The 23832-nt window shown below is 42.4% G+C and overlaps 1 protein-coding gene across 1 annotated transcript; it reads right to left on the bottom strand.

Annotated features, from left to right (window-relative positions):
* Positions 1-2181: 2181 nt before the first annotated feature.
* On the bottom strand, positions 2182-13678 carry LOC118080874 (cytochrome P450 2C19-like). Its single transcript, XM_035106865.3, has 9 exons — positions 13435-13678; positions 11808-11970; positions 10701-10856; positions 9892-10052; positions 7633-7809; positions 7130-7271; positions 6134-6321; positions 5521-5662; positions 2182-5198 (listed from the first exon to the last, which is right to left on the bottom strand). The coding sequence occupies exons 1-9, from the start codon at positions 13615-13617 to the stop codon at positions 5017-5019; spliced, it is 1494 nt and encodes a 497-aa protein (XP_034962756.3). The 5' UTR covers positions 13618-13678; the 3' UTR covers positions 2182-5016.
* Positions 13679-23832: the final 10154 nt, after the last annotated feature.

Here is a 23832-nt window from a genome sequence, read left to right as displayed (position 1 = left end):
CACTTACTCTCAGCTACCAGAAACACCATAACCAGACACTGGAAAGACCTGGCAGGAGTAAACGTGGATCAGTGGTACCAGACGGTTTGGGAAACAGCCCTACTAGAAAAATTAACCAATAAGTTGAAATTGACACGGGGTCAAATAGAAGAAGACGGCTTCACCCCAGTCTGGCTCCCCTTTATCACATACACAGCCCAACAAGACAACGACAGAAATCTACCAACAGCATACAAATCAATATGGCTAACCTGACCCAGAACACCCGCCCACCCTACTCACATAAAACAGACAAGCACAGCCAACCACAAAAGAAAACTATATCCTACCCTGTTTCTCATATTTTAAGGCATCCACATAAAATAAGCCATAGCAGGATTTTTAAGCATTCAAGGAATATAAGCCATACCCCGAAAATAAGACATAGTGATAGGAGCAGCAGCAATGCCGGCCGCGGCAGGAGGAGGAGGAAAAAAATAAGACATCCCTTGAAAATAAGCCATAGTGTGTTTTTTTGAGGAAAAAATAAATATAAGACGTGTCTTATAATATGAGAAACACGGTAGGCCAACCCCAACAACTCTCACCATCAAAGGAAAACAAATGCACAACAAAGAACCTGCACAACCGATGCTGACAACCCCCCCCCACACACACTTTAAGTAAACTAGAAACATTGTCACACCACACCACCCCCTCCCCTTATCTACCGCTCTTACCCCCTTTTCCTCCCCAACGTCTCAACAATTGAAACTGATCTGTAAAAAAGCTATGAGAGACATTGCCCAAGTCTTTGTAAACTGAGAAAACCTTTAATAAAAAATAAATATATATAACCAGCAGGTCATCCTTAGATTAGATGTGTCAGAGGGATAGGTAGTGAAAATACAGGTTTCCCACTGATCATACAAACAAATAGATTCAGATTCATTTATTATTACAGTCGAGGACCAGCTCTTAAAAGTAAAATAAAATAAGAATAAAATAAAAATAAAATGGATCCCTTTGAAAAACAGTTTACAAACAAATACAAATGCTGTGGGGTGGGGTGGGGGAGAGGATTATGGGGATTTGGGGCTAGGGAAAAATGAGAGCGTTGGGGGCATGTTAGGAAGGGGGGAGGATGCACAGGGGGGGTGGGGAGATAGGGGACTGTTTGATTTTGTTGTAAAATTCTAACTAAAAGTTCTTTGCATTGCTAATTAAAAGTAAAAGGTTGTGTTTATGCTATCTGGATGTCATTTGCTAAAACCAAATGTGTTTTAAAATTGAACCTATAGAGCAGAAATACGTACCACTATGTTCAATGGTGCTTACTCCCAACCATGCACGGAATTGCAGTCAGGTGCCATAAATTTAATTAAGAGATTTTATTAGCAATTTGTTTTGAATGTCTGTGTTTTTAAAGTGGCGTGTTTTTTTTTAAAGCAATGTGTTAGAAAAACAAGATATTTAAATCCCGGTGGCCTGACTCTGGATTTTATTATGGAGCTGTCATGATGCTCTTCACAGTTAGGAATTGCCCTCAAATGTTGCTGGGAATTGCAAATGGGGAGGAGAGCACTGTAGCACTCAGTTGCTCCTTGAGAGCTTTTCATAGGCATCTGGCTGGCCACAGTGAGAACAGGATGCTGGACTAGATGGTCATTTCACCTGATCCAGCAGAGTTCTCTTAGTCTTATGTTCTCTCTCCCAGGGCCAGGTTAGACTGCCAGAATCTTCTGAGAGCAGCCATTCAGACCACCCTAAAAAGCAACCTACCGAGCATGCTCCAGCATCTATCTCTTGGAAGAGAAGGGGTAACAATAAATGCCACACTTACTCTAGTAAATGAAGGTGTGCTGGATTGCTGCTAATACAATGAATGGCAGTAGCTTGGGTTACATTAGAAACAAAGGCAAAGCTCAGAAGTGCATAAGCAATGCCTGGTAGAAACAAGGAGGAGTTTAGGATTTCAGGGGGTGAAGGTACCAGTGGCCTGCAAAGCAACTCTTTCCTCCTGAAGCCTTGCAGAGTCAGAATAAATTATGCAAAGCAAATGTTGTTTACTGCATTAGGAATCCTTTGCATTTTACTGTACAAGGCTTCAGTGATGTTTGGTTGTGAAGCAGTTTATGAATCTGCAAATAAAATAAAATTGCTATACTTGCATAATCTTTACAAGTGACAGCATTCAGTTTGTCATAGTATTATTTATTTAGCTCTGGGAGGGTGAAATACATCTATAAAGCCATTCCGTTTCACAAACAGGTAAAAAATACATCTGGATGTGTTCTTATTCTCCAGAAGTGGAGCAGTGGTTTTCTATGCTAGTGAAACCAGCACACTTCTCCAAACTTTGGTTTGGAGAACACCTTCAGGAGTTTCAAAGGGGACAAGCATTTCAAGCTCCGAATTCTTCTCCAGCTTGAATTAAAATGCAAATCAGAGACAGGTTCATTCCTCTTGCCCCTTCCATTCAGTTCAATGGAGAAATATTACTTCATTACTTTGATTAAGAGCATAACTGAGAGGATGCAGCAACCCAAAACAAAAAAATCTGAAGGCACAAGAGGAAGACCATTCTTCCTTGGTTAACTTCATAGGTGGACTTCCCCTCACCAATTTTGCCCATGCTGCCTCTGAATTTGTACTAGGGAAACATTTTTCTGTTACACTGAATGGGAGCAGGGTTGGAGGAAGACTGAGATGAAATAAATTCTGACAATTCTTTAAATGTTCTCCCTCTCAAACACCTCTGGGAGATTTTTAGTCCTCCCTTGGAGAATATTCAGTGAAACAACCTTTCTTACTTTGCCACCCACAAAGTAAGTGGGGATTTTGGGGGAGGCCCATTTTTACTCAATTCTAGATTTTTTAAAGACAGTGAGAGCCTCAGCTGGGCTCAGGAGGAAAAAAAAGTTTTCTTATCCTGGAAGATCTTGGATGATTTCCAAGTTCATTCAAGGTGGGCTTGGGAGATCTTGCTCATCTATGCTCTGTTCCTTTCTTTTCTTTTCTTTTATAATATTTTTTATTATTTTTTACACTAACAACAAACAGGACATACACACAAATAACACGAAATATTTCCACAATTCATCACATTATCAATTTCATAATGTGGAGACTTCCCTCAGTCCCCCCCTCTGAACTACATTGTCCATTTTTACTTTTAGTAGATTCCTCGTCCAAAATCTTACACATTATTAAAATACATCATTAATAAAGCATTCTATCTTATTTTCTATCTTACATATAATACACTGCCAGAAACCTATTTTTGCTTCCTTAAAGGTAAATTAAATATTACAGTATTTCTTTCAAATAGTCTCTAAATTTCTTCCAATCTTCTTCCACCTTCTCCTCCTTCTGGTCGCGGATCCTTCCGGTCATCTTGGCAAGTTCCATATATGCTCTGTGCCTTTCTTGAAGATATGCTTCCCAGGACTAGTAGATTACTGGATCCAACTTAGCTCATCTCCCATACGTACTTAGAAGTTCAGTTGCATCCATTATTGCTATCTGTTCTTTAGAACATGGTTACCCTTAAACGGATTATAGGCAGACATTTGTAAATGTCAAGTCTCAAGGTTGTTCTACTAGGTGAAAGGGGAAAAGATTTTAAAAGCAATTGATTTCTGCAGCACCCTCCAAAGACTTTCCTTCTTAGCTCTGGCAAAAAGCTATTTTTAGACAGTTTGTTCTAGCACCAGGAGACTCCAAACTGAGTTTATTGGAATATCTTTCTGTCAGGGGGACTCCGTACAGGCACCCTCCCCCAGTCATCCTGACCAGCACTTTGCCCAGTGACAGTGCTAGCAGCGGGTCAGGAGGAGGGAATGAGGAATGGAGCGGAGTGGAGAGGGGGCTCTCAGACGTGTCAGAGCCAAGGCTGGTCAAAGGAGGAAGGACAACGCAGTGAGTGCCCTGCTGGAGCCTTTGCAACGCTCCAGCCAAAGGACGGGAGAAGGAACGCAGCCCCTTCTGGCGCCCGAATTGAGGCGCGCCCCCACACGCAGGGCTAGAGGGAGGTAGAGGGAGGTGCCCAGGCTTTTATGCTGGTACAAGATGCGACATAAGCCATTGCCGGGTTCTGAATCGGACTAGGCAGTCATGTTTTCTGATATCTCTTGCACTGTAAAAAATATGCACAATAAAGCTCTTAAAGACAGAGTGGACTGGAGTGTCTTTACTCGAGAGTAGCAGCAACAATCCCCTGACACTTTCCAAATACAATTGTCTGCCTGTGCTTTATTTTTAGCATTGGCACATCTGCCAATCTCAGTGTACAGATGTATAGAAGGGTTACCAAAAAAGCTTATGTTGTCACTCAGTTAAACAACTTTGCTGTATCTCGAGTAGGACACGTGAGGGAATCAAAAGGTCATCTCAGACAGGGGCCTTGACCCACCCAACTTCTACACCCTGCAGCACTTCAGCCCACCAAGTCAGGGTTGGAGATTTTGTTGCTAGACTGCAGCTCCATCTCCAGCCACCTGGCCAATGAAATGGGAATATGGGAGTTGTCCCAACTGAGCCCTCATGGCAAGAATAGGGAACCTGCAACTCTTCACAGATTTCTGAACTCCAGCTCCCATCTGCCCCAGCCAACATCAGGGATGATGGGCGCATGAGTCCAACCACCTTTGAGGGCCACCAGTTCCTCAGTGGTTGACACAACTCCTTCCACTCTGATTGGCTTCATTTAGAACAAAGAGTAACAAGACGACTTCTCAGTGGCTAAAAAACTTCCATTTTGGCAGATTTTGCCCATCACACAAACATGCATATGAAGGGGCAAGAAAGATAAGAAGGGAATTTATTTTTTGTGACTAATTTCTAAATACTGCCCATTGCAATAATGTCTTCAGCGTGAAATAGTCTCTAGCAGGATCCCCAAAGTAAAAGTTCCATGAATAGTCAGGTAAGAATATAGGGCTCCACACATGAGGTGATATTTTGTTACAGGTTCTTTGAACAAAGATTTCCAGGTTGTGACTTTTCCACACGTGCAGCCCTCCTGAGACAGGCTTTTCAGCGAGGGACAATGCAGAGCTGATAGGGCCGAGGGCAGTTGCCTATGCTGCTCATCACTGGTGTGAGATCGATGTCCTTGGGGTCAACGATGGACTTCAGAGTGAAGTTCTGTAATATGGTGGTCAAGAACAGGAAGATCTCCATACGGGCCAGACCTTCTCCCACGCATATCCTCTTCCCTGCAAGGGAAACCCAAAGTGTAAGATGCTTAACAACCACTTTGGCTGTTATGGAGAACATAACAATCATGCCAAAGGAGCAAAGGTGCTGCTCCAAGAACAGCTCCTGGGAGAGTCACTCTTTCCACCATTTCTCCAAGGTGCAAGGAGTTCTGATGGACCCAGAAGCCTCTGCCCCTCTCTCACAAACTGGGAGCCCTCCCAGTGTAGGCTGCAGGAGGGAGGAGGTTCCCCCCCATTGGCCCGACACCAGCCAATTAGGGAGACTGGAAAGACCTGAGCTGGCTAAGACTGCAGCCTACCGGGGGAGCAGAGATCTTACCTGCTGAGAAAGGCATGAAATAGTCGCTCTTCCTGAAGGTGCCATCTTTGTGCAAGAAATGTCCTGGGTCAAATTCTTTGGGGTTTGGAAATTCTTTGCTGTCATGTAGCACAGACGTCAGAATAGGATATATGGTAGTGCCCTGCAGAGAGTGCAAAGAAATGGGCTGGTTGGCCATGACACCCAATGAAAGGATAAGATTGACTCTCACAAAGGAATGGTGTGGGAAGGCACTAACAGGAAGGAAGGTACTTTGAGGATACAGAAGAAGAATGGGGCCGCTTCAGAAGGCAACAGGGTGTTTAAAATGAGGTCCAGGCCTCAAGATGCCCAGGCGTTGGCCTAAACTTCCCTTGCTTGTAAATAAGAAGATAACTACAGCTCTGTCGGATCAGTCCGGGGGCCCCATCTGGTCCAGCATCCTGTTTTCATGGTGTGCAACCAAATGCCCATGGGAAGCCCTTAAATATCATCTAAGCAAGACAGCACTTTCAACTCCTGTGGTTTCCACCCACTGCTATTCAGAAGCATGCTGCCTCTTGTCATGGAGTAGAATATAGCCATCATGGCTAGTAGCCTACTATTACTACTCAGAGCCATGAAAAGAGCTGACCTTTGGAATGACATATTGTCTGAACCGTGTGTCTTTGAGTACTGCATGAGGGAGGCTCAGTGGGATGAGAGAGATGAACCTCTGGATCTCATGGATGACAGCATCTGTGTAAGGCATTTCCCCACGATCTGCCATGCAAGGCCTTCGTGATCGGCCAATAACTCGGTCAATTTCTTCATGCACTTTCTCTGTAATGGGAAGAATGAGGTTTAACACCAGTGCAGGAAACATCATAGAAGCAATTGAAACTCCATGGGAGTGGCTGCCAGCCCCCCTCCACATTTTGGAGCTTTCTGATGCCAACTTTCCATTAACTCGTCACCACAGACAAGTTATTGTAGCTCACCTTCAGCAATCCCTCTGTAAACAGGGAAACATAATAACTACAATTATTTATATATTATTTCAATTTCTATCCAAAAGGAGCCCAGAGGGACAAGAGCCCCCTCTTTAGGGAAGTTATAGGAGCAAGTGATGGTGCAGTTTAGAGGGATTCCTATTGGAGGCACTGTCCTGCAGTGATTCTGAGTCCTGTTAGCTATGGGTGATGGGAATTGTAGTACCAAACATCTGGAGGGCCAGAGTTTGCCTATGCCTGCCTTTGTCTAAACGATCTGCGCTGGCTGCCACTATACTACTGTGCCAAGTTCACGTTGTTACTGTTTGTATATAAAATCCTAAGATTTGCAATGTGGCCAGCTATAAGAGCTCATCCACACTTCTGTTTTTACTGGGATTTCTAGGCACAGGTTTGTGATTACTAGGCATGGGTCTAAGCATTTCGTTTTCCCCGCCCCCGCCCCGGTTTTCTCCAGGAAAGCCTTCTGTTTACTGCTTATGTCAGTCGGGTTTTCTCTGGATTAACGTTTGCCCTTATTCAGCGATGAACAGTGGGTTTTCCTGGGGAAAGTGGCAGAACAACAACCTCTTGGACCTGTGAAACATAAATCTAGGAAAGAACTAGAATAATAAATACTAACATCGCATCCGTTTTACCTTGTATCTCTGGGAATTTGAGGAGGGTCATGATCCCGTATCGCAGTGTGGTGCTGGTGGTCTCTGTTCCAGCCACAAACAAGTCAACTGTGCTTATGGCCAAGTTTTCAATGGTGAAAGGGGATGCACTACTACCTTTTTCCTGCAGAAACACACAACACAGTCAGTGGAGTCAACTCAATTGTTCTGAATACAACATAACAAGAATTTAACTGCGCCACTGGGACCAGCTCCCTTCCCAAGACGCAACATCTTCTCTTAAGTCCTTTTACAGCTCATTCCTCTTGACATTCCTTGCCCAGAGGGCTAATCATTACGAAGAACTTCCCACGTACTGCAAAAACAGGTCAGCAATGGGAAATGAATCTACTCCAATGGAATGTGGGCAGGAATCTCTTTCCTTGGCATTCCCCACAACAAGCTGGATGGAAGTCTACTAGCTGGGAAGCTTCAGGAGTAGCAGAAGAACCCACCTGGAGAGTTCTGTGAATTTTCATGATTACCTGATCCATTTTCATAAGGAAGCAGTCGATAAAATCCCGAGGTGAGCTGGGGTCCAGAGTGGCCTTGTGCTCTTCAACCTCCTCCAAAACAAACTCTTTGGCTGCCAAGCTGTTTTTCAGCATTTTCTGGTGGGGCCCAGGGATGCATTTCATCAAAGAAGGGAAGAGGTTGTAGAGCTAGAAGAAACACCACAAGAGACCCATTGGCACCAACCTCAGTCAGGGATTGTCCACACTCTGGCATCAATATAATGTTGGCCACTGTTGCCTTGTGTTCATTTCAACTCTGTGGTCCACACACCAGCATTTTCACTACCAATGGCTCCAAAATCTATGTAGATGTTCCCCATCTGCATTACTGGGTGGCGCTTCATGAATGTACTGCATTGTATTATCTTCCCTTCCCCTCTATTTGTGCCTTCCCACCCTTTACCTAATGTTTGTAGAGGTCATATGCAGATTTTTATTTTTTAATTTCACCTATGTGTACCTTTAGAAAAATCTGAGAAATCATGCAACAATACACCCCCTGCCAGCTGTCTTATATTATTATTATTATTATTATTATTATTATAATAATATTTTATTTTATCATTTATTGAATTTATACCCACAGGTCTCAGGGTGGTTCACAAAATAAAATCAAAATATAAAACCACAAAATGCATAATAAAATTAAAAACAACAACCCAATTCCCCCCCCCCCAAAAAACCTGCACATTTTAAAAGAGAGACCATTGTCTCTCAAGGTCAGTACTGCCTATGCAGCAGCTCTGCTGGGTTTCATTCAGGAGTCCCATTCCTAGCCAGGGATGCTACTAGGGATTGACTCTGGGATCCTATATAAACAAGCCAAATGCTGGAAAACTGAGCTATGGGATTACATATATATCTCCAAATTTAGTGCTCCGCCTGCTGAAACCAGGCTGTGTACACATCACTGGCTTAAAATGCAGCAAGGCACATAAGAAATGGCAGGATATATATGAAATGTGGCTAAAATCATGTATTCACACCTTCTCAAATCAGTAGTGGAAACACACTGGATGCAGAGGCAATGGCAATGTGTATACATCCAAAGTGATTAGTTCCAGTTATAATCTTGAGCCTGTGGGTTTTACTGGTTAAGCCAGTGATGGCGAACCTATGACACGCGTGTCAGACATGACACACAGAGCCCTCACTGCTGGCACACGCCCCATCGGCCCATTCGCGCTGTTGTTGTCCCCCCCCCATTTGTTCTCCCGCTCCTCCTACAGCTTGTCTCCGCTAGAGCTTGTCTTCGCTACAGCTTCTCTCCACTGTTAAAACCCGGATCCTTTTTTTGTTGTTGTTGCTGGTTGCCAGAGATTGGTTTTTTAACCCTTTCTGTGCTGTTTTTCTGGCGCTTTGGCAGACTATGATTGGGTGTAACAGCGTTCATTTTTTAACCCGTTCTGTGCTGGTTTTTGGCACTTTGGCACACTATGTCGGTGCTGCGTGTTCATTCCAGCGAAGGTATTATTCGTCATTTATTTCTGTTCTCTTTCCCCTCAAAAAAGTGCAGCAGCTTTGGGGCACCCCCCCAAAAAAAGCAAAGCAACTTTTGCACCCCCCAAAAAACCTCCAAAACTTTGGTCAGCAGCTCCCCCCAAAAAGCTCAACAACTCTGGGCACTTTGTGATAAATAAGGGTTTTTTTGTTTGGTTTGCTTAAATAATTAGTTTTTGGTTCATTAAATACAGTTATATATTACAATTATACATTTTTGTTATTTAAAATTTAAATATCATGAAATTGTGGGTTTTTTCTCGAAGTGACACACCACCCGAGTTATGCTTGGTTTTTTGGCGAATTTTGACACACCAAGCTCAAAAGGTTGCCCATCACTGGGTTAAGCTTTACTTCCTGTTCCACTGGGCTGCTGTCAAGTCAAACCTTGGTTACTAGACCCAGGTATTGGCATGGTATGCACCAGCCTTAATTGGATCTCCAAATTAAAAACATAAGAGCTTAAGAAGAGCCTATTGGTTCAGGCCAGGGGCCCATCCTGCTGCCACAGTGACTAACCAGTTGCCCATGACAAGCCTGTAACTAGGACATTAACAGAAATATTAAGAGGCAAAGGCAGTATGGGCCATGAGAAGCCTGGAAGCAAGACATTTAAACAGCAGGAAAATGGCCACAGCCAGAGGCAGTATCTACATAAAATAATTATTCCACATGCAAGTAAACTTTAGACTTTGTGGGAAAGGATGCCTTTAACCAGATGGCACCTACCTGTCCCCAAGAAGAGCTAAGAACCTGAAAGTTTTCATTCATTAAGCTCATCATGGATAGGAACTTCTTGTCATTATAGTCGTATCGTTTCCCAAAGACAATTGCACAAATGACATTGGAGAGAGCGCAACTGAACAAGTAGGTTGGATCCAAGGGCTTCTCTGGAAGGACAACAACAAAAGATTTATCAAACCCCACTACAGATTTTAAGGCAATAATCTAGTCTGGAATTTCTGAGCTGCCATTTCCTGGCTCCTGGCCTCAGTGGTCAGACAGGAAGTTGCCTTTCCCACAACAATGCTGGAGGCAAACACATCTTCAGTGGCTATGAGTGGTTTCTTCCAAGGACTTTCCAACGTTCTTTTTTTCAGCTTCAGCTGGTATTTCCTTGGATAGGAAAGAGCGACCACAGTGATGCAGGCCTTGGTGAACTCTAGACTAAAACTAGGGAATCTAAAGCACTTCTGTTGCTGGTAAACTAACTCCTGGACCACTGATGACTGCTGTTGGGCTGAAAGAAGATTGAATTCAATAACATCTGTGGAGCAGATAGAGAAGCAGCAGCCAGGCTTTAGTTGGAACCGGTCTGTGTCAGCATATTACACACCTGCTGAAAGATATGCATTGTCTGCCATTACATTGACAAGGTAAGTTCAGTGCATTACTGGTGTGTATGAAGCCCTCTGTGACCTAGGACCAGGTGACCTAAGGACCACCTTGTCCCATACACACTGGTCAGATCACTGTGATCAATCAGGGGAAGCCTTCCAAATTGCCACACACTCATCACATATTTGTTTCATACCCACCCTGAGTGTCCTGGAACTTTTCTCGCAGGAACTGTGCTTCCTCTTGGATCCTCTCCTCAATACTTTTCTTTCCCATCCCAAAGTTGCGCAGGGTGCTAAGGGCAAAACGTCGGAGCTGCTTCCACGCTTCCCCATTGCTGAATATAATTCCTGGAAAGCAGAAGAGAAATGGGCATGAAGGAGATGTCTGGACTGAAAGGGAGAGCAGAAGAAGCAGGTTGGAAGAGCAGGAGGCTCTTATTCTTGGCTCCGGACCAACTAGAGACTTGGTACTTTGGTGCCTCCTTATTCCATAATCAGCAGCTGGCCAGTCTTCTGATACATGCCCTTACTGTAAAATATATGTGTTTAGTGTGTATAAAATGCTATGTTTGTGTGTGTTGTGTATGCAACTTAGTGGAGGTTTGCATTTGCACAATGTTCATTTTGCAGCTAAAGCTGAAAAAGAGGTTTCAACTTTTCAATATTTATGTTATGCTAATTTATAATTCATCTCTTGGAGCCTGGGTCTCTCTCTGAAGCTGGAAGCATAATGAAGAAGCAATAGTTCTTGGACTATATTAATGAGAAAGAACTTAGTTATTATTATTTTTTGTAACAAATTTAAAGACTCTTTCTTGGTGTGGAGAGTTTATTGATTCACAAGATCCAGGCCAGGGAATTCTGCTCACATAACTCTCACACTTTACTACCCACACTAGAATTACCCTAGAACATTGTTTCTAAAAGCTAGTAACTCATTCAATCCTGATTTGATTTCTGGTGCTTGCCTGCGTGGGCAGGGGTAAGCACCCCCGGGTGTAAGGTGGTGTGCATCCCAGGGGGGGCACCGCCTGTGGCAATGTCACTGCCCCTCAGGGATGGCACCTGGGGCACCACACCCACCTTTCTCCACTACTGCCCTAGACATTGCTTAAGTATGTTTATGAAATGGCTCATTTCTCTCTTAAATGCCAATGGCCAATATAAAGCTCTGCCATTAAAAGGCTGCTAATTATCTATTGCTACTGATGCAAGGACTTGTCATTGAACCTTTTTTGCTTTATTTTCATGAAAAGAGGGATTTTCCTGTCCCCCCACCCCCACTGGTCAACCAGCATAAAATACCTAATCCCTTGTTGAAATCATCAGCTAACGGCAGGTGTCCCCTGGCAGCAAATTCATCTCCATGGTCGATCAGTGCTTCTTTCACTGCATCATAGCCGTGCAGCACCACAACACGTTCTGCTCCAAAATACATTGTGAACACAGAGCCATACTTCTCACTAAACTGGAAAAAAGATAGAGGACACACATCTAGGTGGGTTTGCGGGTTAGGAGAGAGTCATATAGCTGATGTAGAGGCCCACTACCCCCGGACTCACTATGGGCATCTGAACCACATGACTCTTAATAACATACAGAAGAGTTCTGCAGCTAGATCAGGCCAACTAGTCCATGGCTGTTATCACAGTGGCCAACACAGTTCCTCTAAGAAGCTCAAAAACAAGACCTGAGTGCAATACTGTAGCACTCTCCCCTCCTGCAGGTCCCAGGAACTGGTGGAGGCACAGTGTCATCGCTAACAGCTATGGGTAGCTTTATCTTCAGTGAATTTTGTCTTCACATTTCTTTTAAATCATCCAAGTTGGAGGCTATCATCGCTACTTCTTTGGGCGTGAATTCCACAGTTTAAATATGCAATGCATGAAGGACTACAATCTTGTGTGTGTTGTAAATCTTCCAACATTCATCTTTAACTGAAGGCTCCAAGTTTTAGCATTACAGACCCTTCAAGTGTCCCTATTTTCCAGGGACACCCCTGATTTAGAGAAGCCGTCCCAGTTTGATTACAGAATGCCTCCCCTTTTCCTTAGGATGTCCCTATTTTCATTGGAGAAATATTGGAGGGTATAGAGTTATCCGACCCCCTCTGAAGGCAATCCTGAAAAAGGAAGTGTTTTTATTTAATGTTTTGTTATGTTTTTATATATGTTGGAAGCTGCCCAGAGTGGCTGGGGCAACCCAGTAAGGTGTGTGGGCTATAAATAGTAAAATTATCATTATGGAATGGGATGTCCCTCTTTTCAATGGAGAAATGTTGGAGGGTATTGCATTATGAGAGAGAGAGATAAAAGTGTTTTCCCGTCCACTTTCTCTGTATCGTGAATATGATAATATGTTATCATGTCTGCCTCACACAAAAATGCCCAAACCATCCATGTGTGGAGGGAGAATTAGACTCACCCCCAGCACCATCTCTAGTATAATATAAAATTGCACTATTGCTTTTTAAAGTTCTTTACTCAGAAAGGGGCTTCATGGCGTTTCTGTTAAGCATAAAACAATAAAATCACAATAAAATAAGCTCTTTATGGAGCTGTGGGACCTGCTCAAAGTCCACCTCTTTTCTGTGGAGCCTTTGGGACAAGTCCCTGCTCCCCATCCCTGCTGATGTAGCCAAGCGCAAATCCATGCCACTGAAATAATAGTGATTCTGCTATTCTTTCCCTCCTGCTTGGGTGCCTCCTTGCCCTTTTCAGCCTCTCCTCTGTCAAAGTGCAGAGTCTGTTGCCTTATACTCTGCAAATGTGCCCTGCACACATGTGGTACCATCTATAAACAAACAAACAAACAAACAAACAAACTGACAATGGATTGTCCCCTTCCAAAACAGTCAAATGGCAAGAAACTTGCAAACAGGTAACAGTCATCAACAGACAGCTGTCGAGGAAGGTGCTCTTCTTTGGCTTACCTCCTGGAGAACCTGGGCCAGGTTGTTGATCTTCAGCTGCAGAGCATTCCCTACAATGGGCAGTGGAGTTGGGCCAGGTGGTAGCAGCTTTGCATTCTCTGGCGTCCTGCTCCTGACTGCAAGGAAAACAAGGCAAGAGATACATATGATCATCAAAATGATCACTGTCCCTAGAGGCTCCATGGCACCAGCTAACTGAGACTGAAATGACTCTAGACAAATTAATTTGCTTTCCAATTTTATATACTCTGAGGAGGTCACATATACATGGACTTTCACGAATAGGAATTCTAGGTTTCTCTGAGTAAATGAGATTAGCCATTAAGTAGATCAGGTTGTATAATCAAGAAATGAACTTCTCTGAACTTAAGTCCATAGCTGCCAAGTTTTCCCTTTTCTCGCGAGGAAGCCTATTCAGCATAATGGAATTTCCCTTTAAAAAAGGGAGAACTTGGCAGCTATGCTTAAGTCTGTATTTTTCATCATCAATTAGTAAGGCAATGATAACGGCATTATTTACTGTGCACAAGTTCTGTGATGTAAGACAACCAAGGGTTCGGTTTATTTCTGCAAAACATAGTAATGTAGCCTTGTGGCAAATGCTTCTGCTTTTAAGGTTCCTGCAGGAGATTTTATTGTACACTCTGTGTGCTTGGTTGGAGGTTTCTTGAACCTCAGATGCCCACAAATGTGACAAATTGTGTCAGAAGTGTAGAGAAAACTTGTATTATTATTATTATTATTATTATTAAAAAATCAAAGGTATGTATGCCAAACAGGTAAACAAACAAACAAAAAAAGACAACAGATTTCATGGTTTGGAGCAACACACATGTAAAATAAATTACTGCAATCTTGGGCAAGTCTGGACTATTGGAACACACATATTTGGAAAAAAAAACTTGAGGGCAGGTCCATAATGGACCTCAGCTTCAGCACAAATACATCCCTGTTAGCAGACCTTGCAGCTTGGGTGAATTAGACTGAGAAGTTTACGTACAGTTTCTGGATTTCTACAGCTTTATTCATGCAGGAACAGGATTATCTTGGCAAGAACTATTTACAGGATGAGTACCCTGTTTCTCATATTTTATGACATACCCATAAAATAAGCCATAGCAGGATTTTTGGTAGGGATAAAAAGAGAGAGAAATAGCAGGCATTTCATCAGGAGAGAACAACAAAATGGTTCAGCTTTTACAGGTGGAGTTAACTTAGAAAAATACTACAATCAAGTGCTGGCTAGATTGCTATACAAACAGTGCTCTTGTGTGGTTTAAAGTAATACATGGATTAGCTAGAGGTTCAGGAGAAGGAAGTTTGTTCACTTTCCCTCAACAATCCCATCTAGCACTACCCACTAATGTGGACAGGACACACCAAGATAGATTTTGGAAACATAAACCTGGAAGTGCTTTTGTATTGATAAGACACACCAATGTGCTCTTCAAAACAGTGACTCATGTGCCCTAGTGGGGACAAAACCATGGTCACTAGTGCACATGGTGACACAGAACATTAACTTCTTGTTTTCATTTAGTCCAATTCTTCCATCCACCTCTTAGAAGAGCATCATACTTAGTACAAGAGGGGAGCAAGATGATGGAAGCCTGCCAAGCTATCTATTTGAAGTATTGAGAGGTCGCCTTTTAAGGGGTAGCTCCTAAAACAGGAGTGATCCTCAAGCATTTCAAAAAAAGATGTCAAAAAGAAGAAAGTATGGTAAATAGGTATCCTGTTGTGTATATTAGCTGGCCTTTTTACACTGATTCAAAGCTCAAATATACTCATGTAACAGGTTATAGACATCCATAAAATTACTGTAATTAGCTGGGATAATATCTCCCTTATACCAATGTTAAATTCTCTTTCAAACTGACTTGTCAGTTTAGTTTGCATTAACTTATTTGAACTCGTGGTTCAGTTCGTAAACCAAAGTGCATCAGGTGTTCTTGCCAACAACTGTTGCTGCTCTGTGTGTTTTGAGTCAATCTCCTGTCAGTGCAGATCACAGAAGTTCAGCCCATTCTAGCCACAGCTCTGCAGAGAGAGGCCAACTCAGTTCACCAGAGTTCTGATTGCATAAACTGAGTTTATTTGCCAGAGCAACTGGTGAAGTGGTAGAGCCTCTGCCTTACAAGAACATTGTCCCAGGTTAAAGACCCGTTATCACTCAGTAGGGGCATGAAGAGCCCTTTTACTCGGGATAAGACAGCTTCTTACATCCCTGTGTCAGGGCAAGGCACCATGATCTGATTATTATAAAGGCAGTATAACTACACCATGATGAGCCCACAGAGGAAGGAGACAGGGCTCTGGTGCACAGAATGGAGGCTGCATTCTTGCTGCTGCATTTGTGGGTAACCAGTACTTAGTGTCCAAATGTGAGGTACATGGGGATCCTCGGGGAGAAAGCATGCAGTCTCCTTTATTACTATATATTGAATTCTTCCCTGCTTCGCACCATAAGGTCCCAGGGCAGGTCACGCAATCTAAAATTTCAATATTAAGCAGTATAATGTTGCACCCCATTCACACCGCTTGATGCTATTTGTTGTCCTCACATGTGAAGGAGCCACACCACATGATAGCCAGGCATCAAGGAGCCTCCGTGTGGTCATGGCTTGTCCTGTTGCAGAAGGAGAAGCCCATAGATTGGCCTATTCTCTAGCACCCGTTCATCTGCATCTATCTAGCGTCAGTCAGCCTGAAGTTCCAATTATTTTTATTCAATCAATTCCATTAATGAACTACTTCCTAAAACACCTCAAAGGAATTTTACAACAACAAACAATCAACGAGAATATATATATGCATTATATGCATATATTTTATATGGAAAAACAATTCATATTAAGTAGGCTCCTGGCCTTCCTCTGCTATTCTTAAACTTTAAAAAAAGAGGATATCCTTGCCTTTGGAGAGCTGAAGGTTGAGGCTCCAGATATTGTGCTCAAATGATTGAAGGAGGGTTGTGCCACTCTGCCTTTCTGTTTTGTTTTAGTTTTGTCTTCCTCGATCCTCTTCTTCTGTTGTCTTCTCTATGGACTGAAGCAGACTGACTGTCACCCAGCCACAAATTCACTTCTGCTCCCCACCACCCAGTAGTCTTAACTCCATCCAACCACATTATCCAAATTATTCTAAACCTGCACCCACGAATTGAATATGTGCCTATTACTGTACTTTGCATAATAAAAAAATTCCTTCAGTAGCACCTTAAAGACCAACTAAGTTTTTATTTTGGTATGAGCTTTCGTGTGCATGCACACCATACCAAAATAAAAACTTAGTTGGTCTTTAAGGTGCTACTGAAGGAATTTTTTTATTTTACTTCGACCCAGACCAACATGGCTACCTACCTGTAACCTGTACTTTGCATACTGAGAATTCTAACTCACAGCTGTCAAAGTCCCACAATACAGTTACGGTACAAATATCAAAATGCAATACTGATTAAAACAGATTACACAGGCTGGGCATTGTTAATATGTGATAAGAAATTAAAGTTTTTAACTTATAAAACATGACAGTGCAAAAAAGCCCAAGGGAATGTCTCCAAATCTTAAACCCTACAAGAGAGGAAGAAATTCTTCAACTCCTAAATAAACCCAAGAAGAACAGAAAGGTATAGGCTTCAGCCTCCATAACTATTCCATTTATTTTCTTAACAAGATCTGTTTGCAACTTTTCCAGAGCCCCAAACCTCAAATCTGCTACAGAATGATTTTGTTCCATAATTTGACCGAGTTTCTTATACCACAGATTCCATCCTATTGTTGCACACCATCCCATCCCTTCCACCAGACAACTCCTCAACCGGCATGCTGACATTTCAACTTCCGCTATCAGTGACTGAAACCTAACTGTTGAGAAGCTGTACTGGGGAGGTGGGTGGGGAGAACAGAAACCAAGGCAGAGCAGAGAAGCCCAGCAAAAAAGCACTTATTCACACTAAAGGAGAACATATGCCCCCAAAAGCAACTAGGGAAAGAGTGGTCTGCAGTACCCAATGTCCTCCCAGCTCCTGTTCTTGGGAGCCTGGGACTGTTCCCTTCATATTACAGTACTGTATATAGTTCCCTCCCCCCCCCTCTTTTTAAATCCCACTTTCTTCCAGTGAGCTGAAGGTGAGGCATATGGTCTCCCCATTATATCCTCACAAGGCTGAGATACTGTGACTAGGTGCAAGGTCAACTTGTGAATTTTGTGGTTGAGTGGGGATCTGAGCTCTGCTCCCCCAGGTCCTATTCCAACACTGCAGCCACCGCACCAATCTGGTATATGTATTAAATGCATTCCTGTACAGCAAATGGTTAATAAATATTGAGGTTGAGTGAAGTCCAGCACCAACAAAACAGAAAAATTTTCTAAGTACTAACCTTATTGTTCCATATGTACTCTACCACCAAAAGTACATCCTAACATATCATTTTACTAAAATGAAATAAAATCATTTAAATCTTGAAATACTTTCTTATTTACATCAGTGTAAATAAATTATAGCATTTTGTATCAAAATTGTACTTATCTTGGTTGGCTTTTTCATATTTTAGTTCTTTGTCAGCGACTTGACAGCTATGATTCAAAAAGTGGCATAAAATGAACATTATCCTACTTGCCTTGCATGCATGCATGTATTTATTAGATTCCTTATCCACCCTTTCAGGTTCAACAATCAAATATATAATGCTAAAACAAATAAAGCAGTTACAATCCAGGAGGTTTGCAGGAAAGCAATATTTCCCTGCATTATTTGGGAATTGGGGGGGAAAGTGCATTTAATTTACATTACGAAAGATTTAGGCTCCTTATCTTAGAATAAAAACAAGATGGGTTTAAAAAACCTCTACGATACTGTGTGTCTTTTCCCCACGTGAAATGGGTGTATGCGACAATTGTTCATGGAGCTCATCTTCATCCAGTTTGCCACATTCAGCACCCCTTCGTAATCCCACTCCTTTTACAAATTGAAAGTGCTGCATGTAGCTGTATGGCTGCTTTGGGATTATATCTGGGTGGAAAAATGACCTCACTACACTGCACACCAAGTATAAACTATAAAAGATCAATCTCATGAGCTTGCTCCAAGGCTTAAAACAATAAATGTTGCAATGTCTTTTTTTTAAAAAAAAAGGTAATTCCAAAATTGATTACAGTACTTTATATTACTACTGATGTTCATTAGGTTTGTCATTTATCCACCACTTCCTGTGATATAAATGAGTGAATTTATTAAGTGCGCCACCTTGGGGCATGTCAGAGGCCATTTTATATAAGCACAGAGTAATCAGTTCCCTGGCTGTGATTTTTCTCTGTGACATTTGGGCCGTTGACCCTGAGAATCTTGCAGGAGCCCGCTTTCATTTCCAGTGCTGAGAAACAGTATTGATGCTTCCATTAGCAAAGCTGTTCTGATAGTTTTCAGGCGGTATTGATTAAAAGCAGACATTATTTTTAATCTGATGCATTAGGGCCAAGCACAAGAGTTATTAGCATTCTAAATGGTATTGGATCATCATTTAATTTCATGTACAGGCTGACATTTATGTTACATTTCCAAGGTAGTTGCCCTTTCTCTGTAAACGAGAACCTGGTAACATTATTTACAGTCTCACATTGTCTTGTTCTAGATAGTTCTAGGTAGAGAGGCTTGAGGAACTTTCTTTTTTAAATTAGATTTTATTAAGGCTTTTCATAATACATTCCAATGAAAGACAAACTAATGTAAACCAAAATAAAGAGAGAAAAGAAAAATGCAAAGTCCTCTCTCACTGGTAACTCTTAACTCTTGTCTCACACAGAAATGGGTGGACCAGTCTTAGTTACCGATTTACTAGTCCTGGCACAATTTTTGTTGCACTGCACAACACAAAACAAAACACAACACAACACAACACACTGGCTGAGATACAAACTCGCACAGAGACTGGCTACTTTTATAGGGAGAATGAGTCATCACTCAAGATGAGTCCCGAGTCACAGTCACTTAGCAGTTTGCTGTTAACAGTTAGCAGTTAGCAGGCTTGAATGATTGTGTAGGCCTTGTAGGCCTTACTGCTTCTGCTCTCAAGAACCTTTGTCTCATGACAGATTCATGGGGTCTGGGAGTCGGATTCTGTCAGGAGAGTTTGTTCTGAGAGGTGGTAGAGCTGAGGAGAGCCGAGCACTCTCAGTATATGCTCTAAGGTTCTGAATCGCAGAACATGGTTAAAATAGAAAAGACACAGCCCCACATGGCGTTTACAAGAAAACGGGTCGTCTGAGGGAATACTCTGACAGGAAAGGGCAGTAGTGATTCCAAGGCCAAGGAGGATTTGGATGTCTGTAAGGGGGAAAGTCCAGTTAAAAACCTACGTTCCTGAAGTGTGAGTGGAGAAGTCTGATCTATGGAAGATGTGTAAAAGAAAGTAACCTAAAGCCTGAACAGCATGCAGCCTATAACTTGGAACAGTATACGTTTTAATAAAAAGCAACAGCACTGTTTTGTTACATTTCTGTGGAAGAAGAAGAACCAAAACTCCTTGTTTACATCTGTTATAATAAAGTTTGTTTGCAACCTGTTTTCCCAAAAGAAAAACCCACCCTCACTCGTGATTCATTCTCCATTGGGGATTTTACCTGAGGGAAAGGGAAACACAGGCCTGGCGCAGCCGCGCCAGGGAGAGAGAGAGAGAGCCGTTGCAAGGGGCTCCCTGTTCTGGCCCGCCTCATGCTGGGCAGGAGCTAGGAGAGAATGGGCCCTTGCATCCCTTGGCCAGGCGGCATCCCTGCTGGCAGAGGAGGTGGACAGACGGCAAGACTCACAGTGGTGGCAGCGCCCCAGCCTGAGGAGGCATGCACACATGGTCCCAGCACCACATGGAGCCGCTGGTTAGGGAGTGCCAAACTTTCCTTGCCATGGGTCCTGGCAACCCATGCTACGCCACTGGCTTACCTGGAAGCTTCCCTTTCTTCTCCCACCCTGGGAGGTCTTCCCTTCCTTGCTTCTCACACAGGGTCCTTCACCAACCATCCATGTGAATTCCAATCTGAGCAGACTTGAACTGCATCTCTGATACAAATATATGAATAGCGATTGGGGGGGGGCTCATACCTGGGGAGCAGAGAATTAACCCCCCCCCACTATGTCCATAACCCTTCCTTCCCCAGATGCAACCCCGCTGTCTAAAATGTCTGCTACTCCTTAATGAGATACACAGTGCTTATTTCAAGTCTAACTACAATAGCAGAGAAGGAATTTCAGGATGGTCACAACTGGGAGGGAAGGATTATCCCTTCCTCCCCTTTCCAGCTCTGACTTTTCAGGCCATGATTAAGCTTCACAGCCAATCATATGCAGTTTGTGGTATCTGTGTGGTTGCAGTGGATGTGCAGTTTCTCCAGTTTGCAAATGTGCCCTTGGGACCAAAATGGTTTGTGACCCCACAATGGAATATTCTTCATGCTGACTCCTCAGAAGCCGAGGGAGAGAGATGCCCACTCAATCCCTCTGATCTGATGAACTGGCACTTTTACAAGTGCCACATGATGTTTCTTCTGCACTTGTACGGAATCAGTATTTTCAGCATGGTAGCACCTACACTTTGACATTAGGCAGGCATCTTTGCTGTACTTTTTTTTGGCACCTGCTAAAACTTTTTTTTACGGTAAAAAAACTACAGTCAAGGGAATTGAAATCAAATAGGTGATGTAAGTACTAGCACTATCTTCCTTATCCTGTCCTTATCCTTTCCTTCATCCTCTCTTACACCTCCTCATTACTTTGTTAACATCCAACACCTGTTGAGAAACCAATAATGAAAGAGTGTATTTATATCCAGAAGAAAACAGGGTACCGGTAACTTTGCTAAGCAAACCAGTGTCTTAAGCTTAAACCAAGAAATTGTATCTTCAATGATATATAAGTATGTATTTATAAATTGTTGTAGCAAATGTAACATTTTGCATAATGTAAATTTACTTTGTATCTATTTTGTATTTATTGTGCATGCTCTGTGTATACAATCAAATGTTTATAAGTGCATTAAGTTGATCATAATAAGGTTTTGTTTGAATTATCATTAGTTAATATCAATACATGTATCAATGCTTCAAGATCAGATTACCGAATTAGCCCGGAAAACAACCCAGGGAGTGGGCTAACAGCCAGCCTCAGTAAACGGGCCCCATCGGGGGCAAACCAGCAGCCTTCTAATTACTCGGACTGCTAGGGCAAAACAGGTGCAAAACGCCAGCACCGTGTCTACAACTCCATCACCACTCCATGGTTAATGTGAGCAACATTGAACTTACCTCTTGCTTAAATCTTCATGAACCCATTTAAAAAACAAAGACAACAAAAGACTGAGTTAAGCACTTGGATAATTCTAATCAAATTAGATATTATAAGTTCATTTTTGGTTGAGTAGTTTGCAAATCTCTGTGGCATTTTGTAAGAATTTCTCACACAAGACTGATAAATCATGTATAATCACTTTTGAGCTTATTGTATGAATATTTGTTGCCGTGTTGTACTGTTTTTGGCACCTGCTAAAACTTTTTTTTTCTTAGGCAAAAGCTGACATGTATTTTAATATGTAAAGCTGACATGTATATGTAATTTTACATTTTAAGGCATAGCTTTTAACTGCTGGGTTTTTTACTATCTTGGGGAGAAATTAGGCCAACTTGTTTTTAACTTCTGGTTTTTATCAATAGTTTTAATTTATATTTTTTTAAAAATTGTATATGGCTTAGGGTTTTTACGATTAAGTGGTATACACATTCTGATACTTTAAAAAGATTTTTTTATTATTACATTAATATTGGCTCCAGGTAAAGTATCTGGACACTGAGGGCATCAAATCTGCAAAATTAAACTGGCTTTAATAGTCCTTCCCTCTCCACAGATGACCCTGGGAAATCCATTTAAAAAATCAGCACCTTCACCATACCCAAGGTTCTTTTGGAGAAGCCACACTGGAATAAAACCAATATATACATTTGTAGGATATATTAAAATTGGGTTCTTTGGGTGTTTTACCAGACAAAAATGAACAATCAGCTTTCTTACTGTAATTGATAAGACAACATGGAAGCAACCTACACAGTTGTTAGTAACCATATTGAAATAAATAAATAAAAATTCACTGTTGGCCAAAATATACAAAATTGCAAAGACAATATTTGGAGAATGACTCAAATGCACTTTCACAGCCTCCAAAAGTACAACTGCTGTTTAGATATTACGTGTATTGTGCAACAAAGGAATTGAGAATTGCATCATTTATTTTACAACGGCGAGAAACATAGTTGGAATATACAAACAGAGTTTATATAACAAATCCACTTAAACTTCATTTCACAACCACAGTTGGAAAACAAACATATCAACCTAACTGTTAAAATGAGACTCAGTTAGAACACAAACAGTATATTGGGCACTGATTCAAAATAATTTAATGGTTAGAAGACTCTTCTGCTCCCCATAGTTTTGTAAAACCCAAAGGGATAAGTTGATAATTGTCTTGATCTGAATATAAATATATACCCAATACTAAAGCTGATAGAGCACGAGACTATTATTATTATTATTATTATTATTATTATTATTATTATTATTTATACCCCACCTGTCACAGGCGATAGTTGCAACTACTCTAGAGTAAAGACTCTCCAGACCTTTGCCTTTTCATGCTTTTATTGAGTGCAGGCTATTTACAGTGCTAGAGCTATACAGGATACATCTGCTCTGTCTGACCCAGAACCCTGGTGTCAGGAGTATGGGCAGGAGTCAGGCTCTGGGGCCTGTAGTGCCTTGCAGGACTGGGGCCTGCCTCAGCTTGTGCTGGGGAAGCAAGGCGTGGCCACACAGGTGAAGACATCAGCTTGTGCTGGAGAGGCAAGGAGTAGTCACCCAGGTGAGGCCACTTGAGATTTCACTGCACCTGGTGGCAGGAGCTGGGAGGGATAAAAGCCCAGCATTTCCCTTCAGTTCTTTGCCACAGCAACGCTTTCCCTGCCTGGTTGCATCTGGCCTCCTGTTCCTTGGACCCTCGCCTTGTCGACGCCTTGCTCCTCGACCCTTGGACCTTCACCTTGCTTCCTGTTCCTTGGACCCTTGCCTTGCCGACGTCTTGATCCTTGCTTTGTGGACCCTTGCCTTGCCGACATCTTGCTCCTGCTCCTTGGACCATTGCCTTGCCGACATCTTGATCCTTGCTCCGTGGACCCTTGCCTTGCCGACGTCTTGATCCTTGCTCCTTGGACCCTCGCCTTGCCAATGCCTTGCTCCTCGACCCTTGGACCTTCGCCTTGCTTCTTGTTCCTTGGACCTTCGCCTTGCTTCTTGTTCCTTGAGCCTTCGCCTTGCTTCTTGCCCCGTGGACCTTCGTCTCTGCCTTGCTCCTTGACCCT

The sequence above is a fragment of the Zootoca vivipara genome, chromosome 1, assembly GCF_965207765.1.
Source record: "Zootoca vivipara chromosome 1, rZooViv2.hap1.1, whole genome shotgun sequence".
NCBI lineage: Eukaryota > Metazoa > Chordata > Lepidosauria > Squamata > Lacertidae > Zootoca > Zootoca vivipara.
This window is presented reverse-complemented; position numbering and strand designations above follow the sequence as displayed.

Bases quoted from the DNA above. Each gene is read 5' to 3' on its own strand.
- LOC118080874 (XM_035106865.3), bottom strand. From the start codon at position 13,617: ATGGAGCCTCTAGGGACAGTGATCATTTTGATGATCATATGTATCTCT. The intron at 10,857-11,807 runs GTATTTTATGCT...TTCTCTTCTGCT, and splicing joins TGATTTCAACAAGGGATTAG to TTCCAGGAATTATATTCAGC. The intron at 7,810-9,891 runs GTAGGTGCCATC...TGTTTCTTCTAG, and splicing joins TTAGCTCTTCTTGGGGACAG to CTCTACAACCTCTTCCCTTC.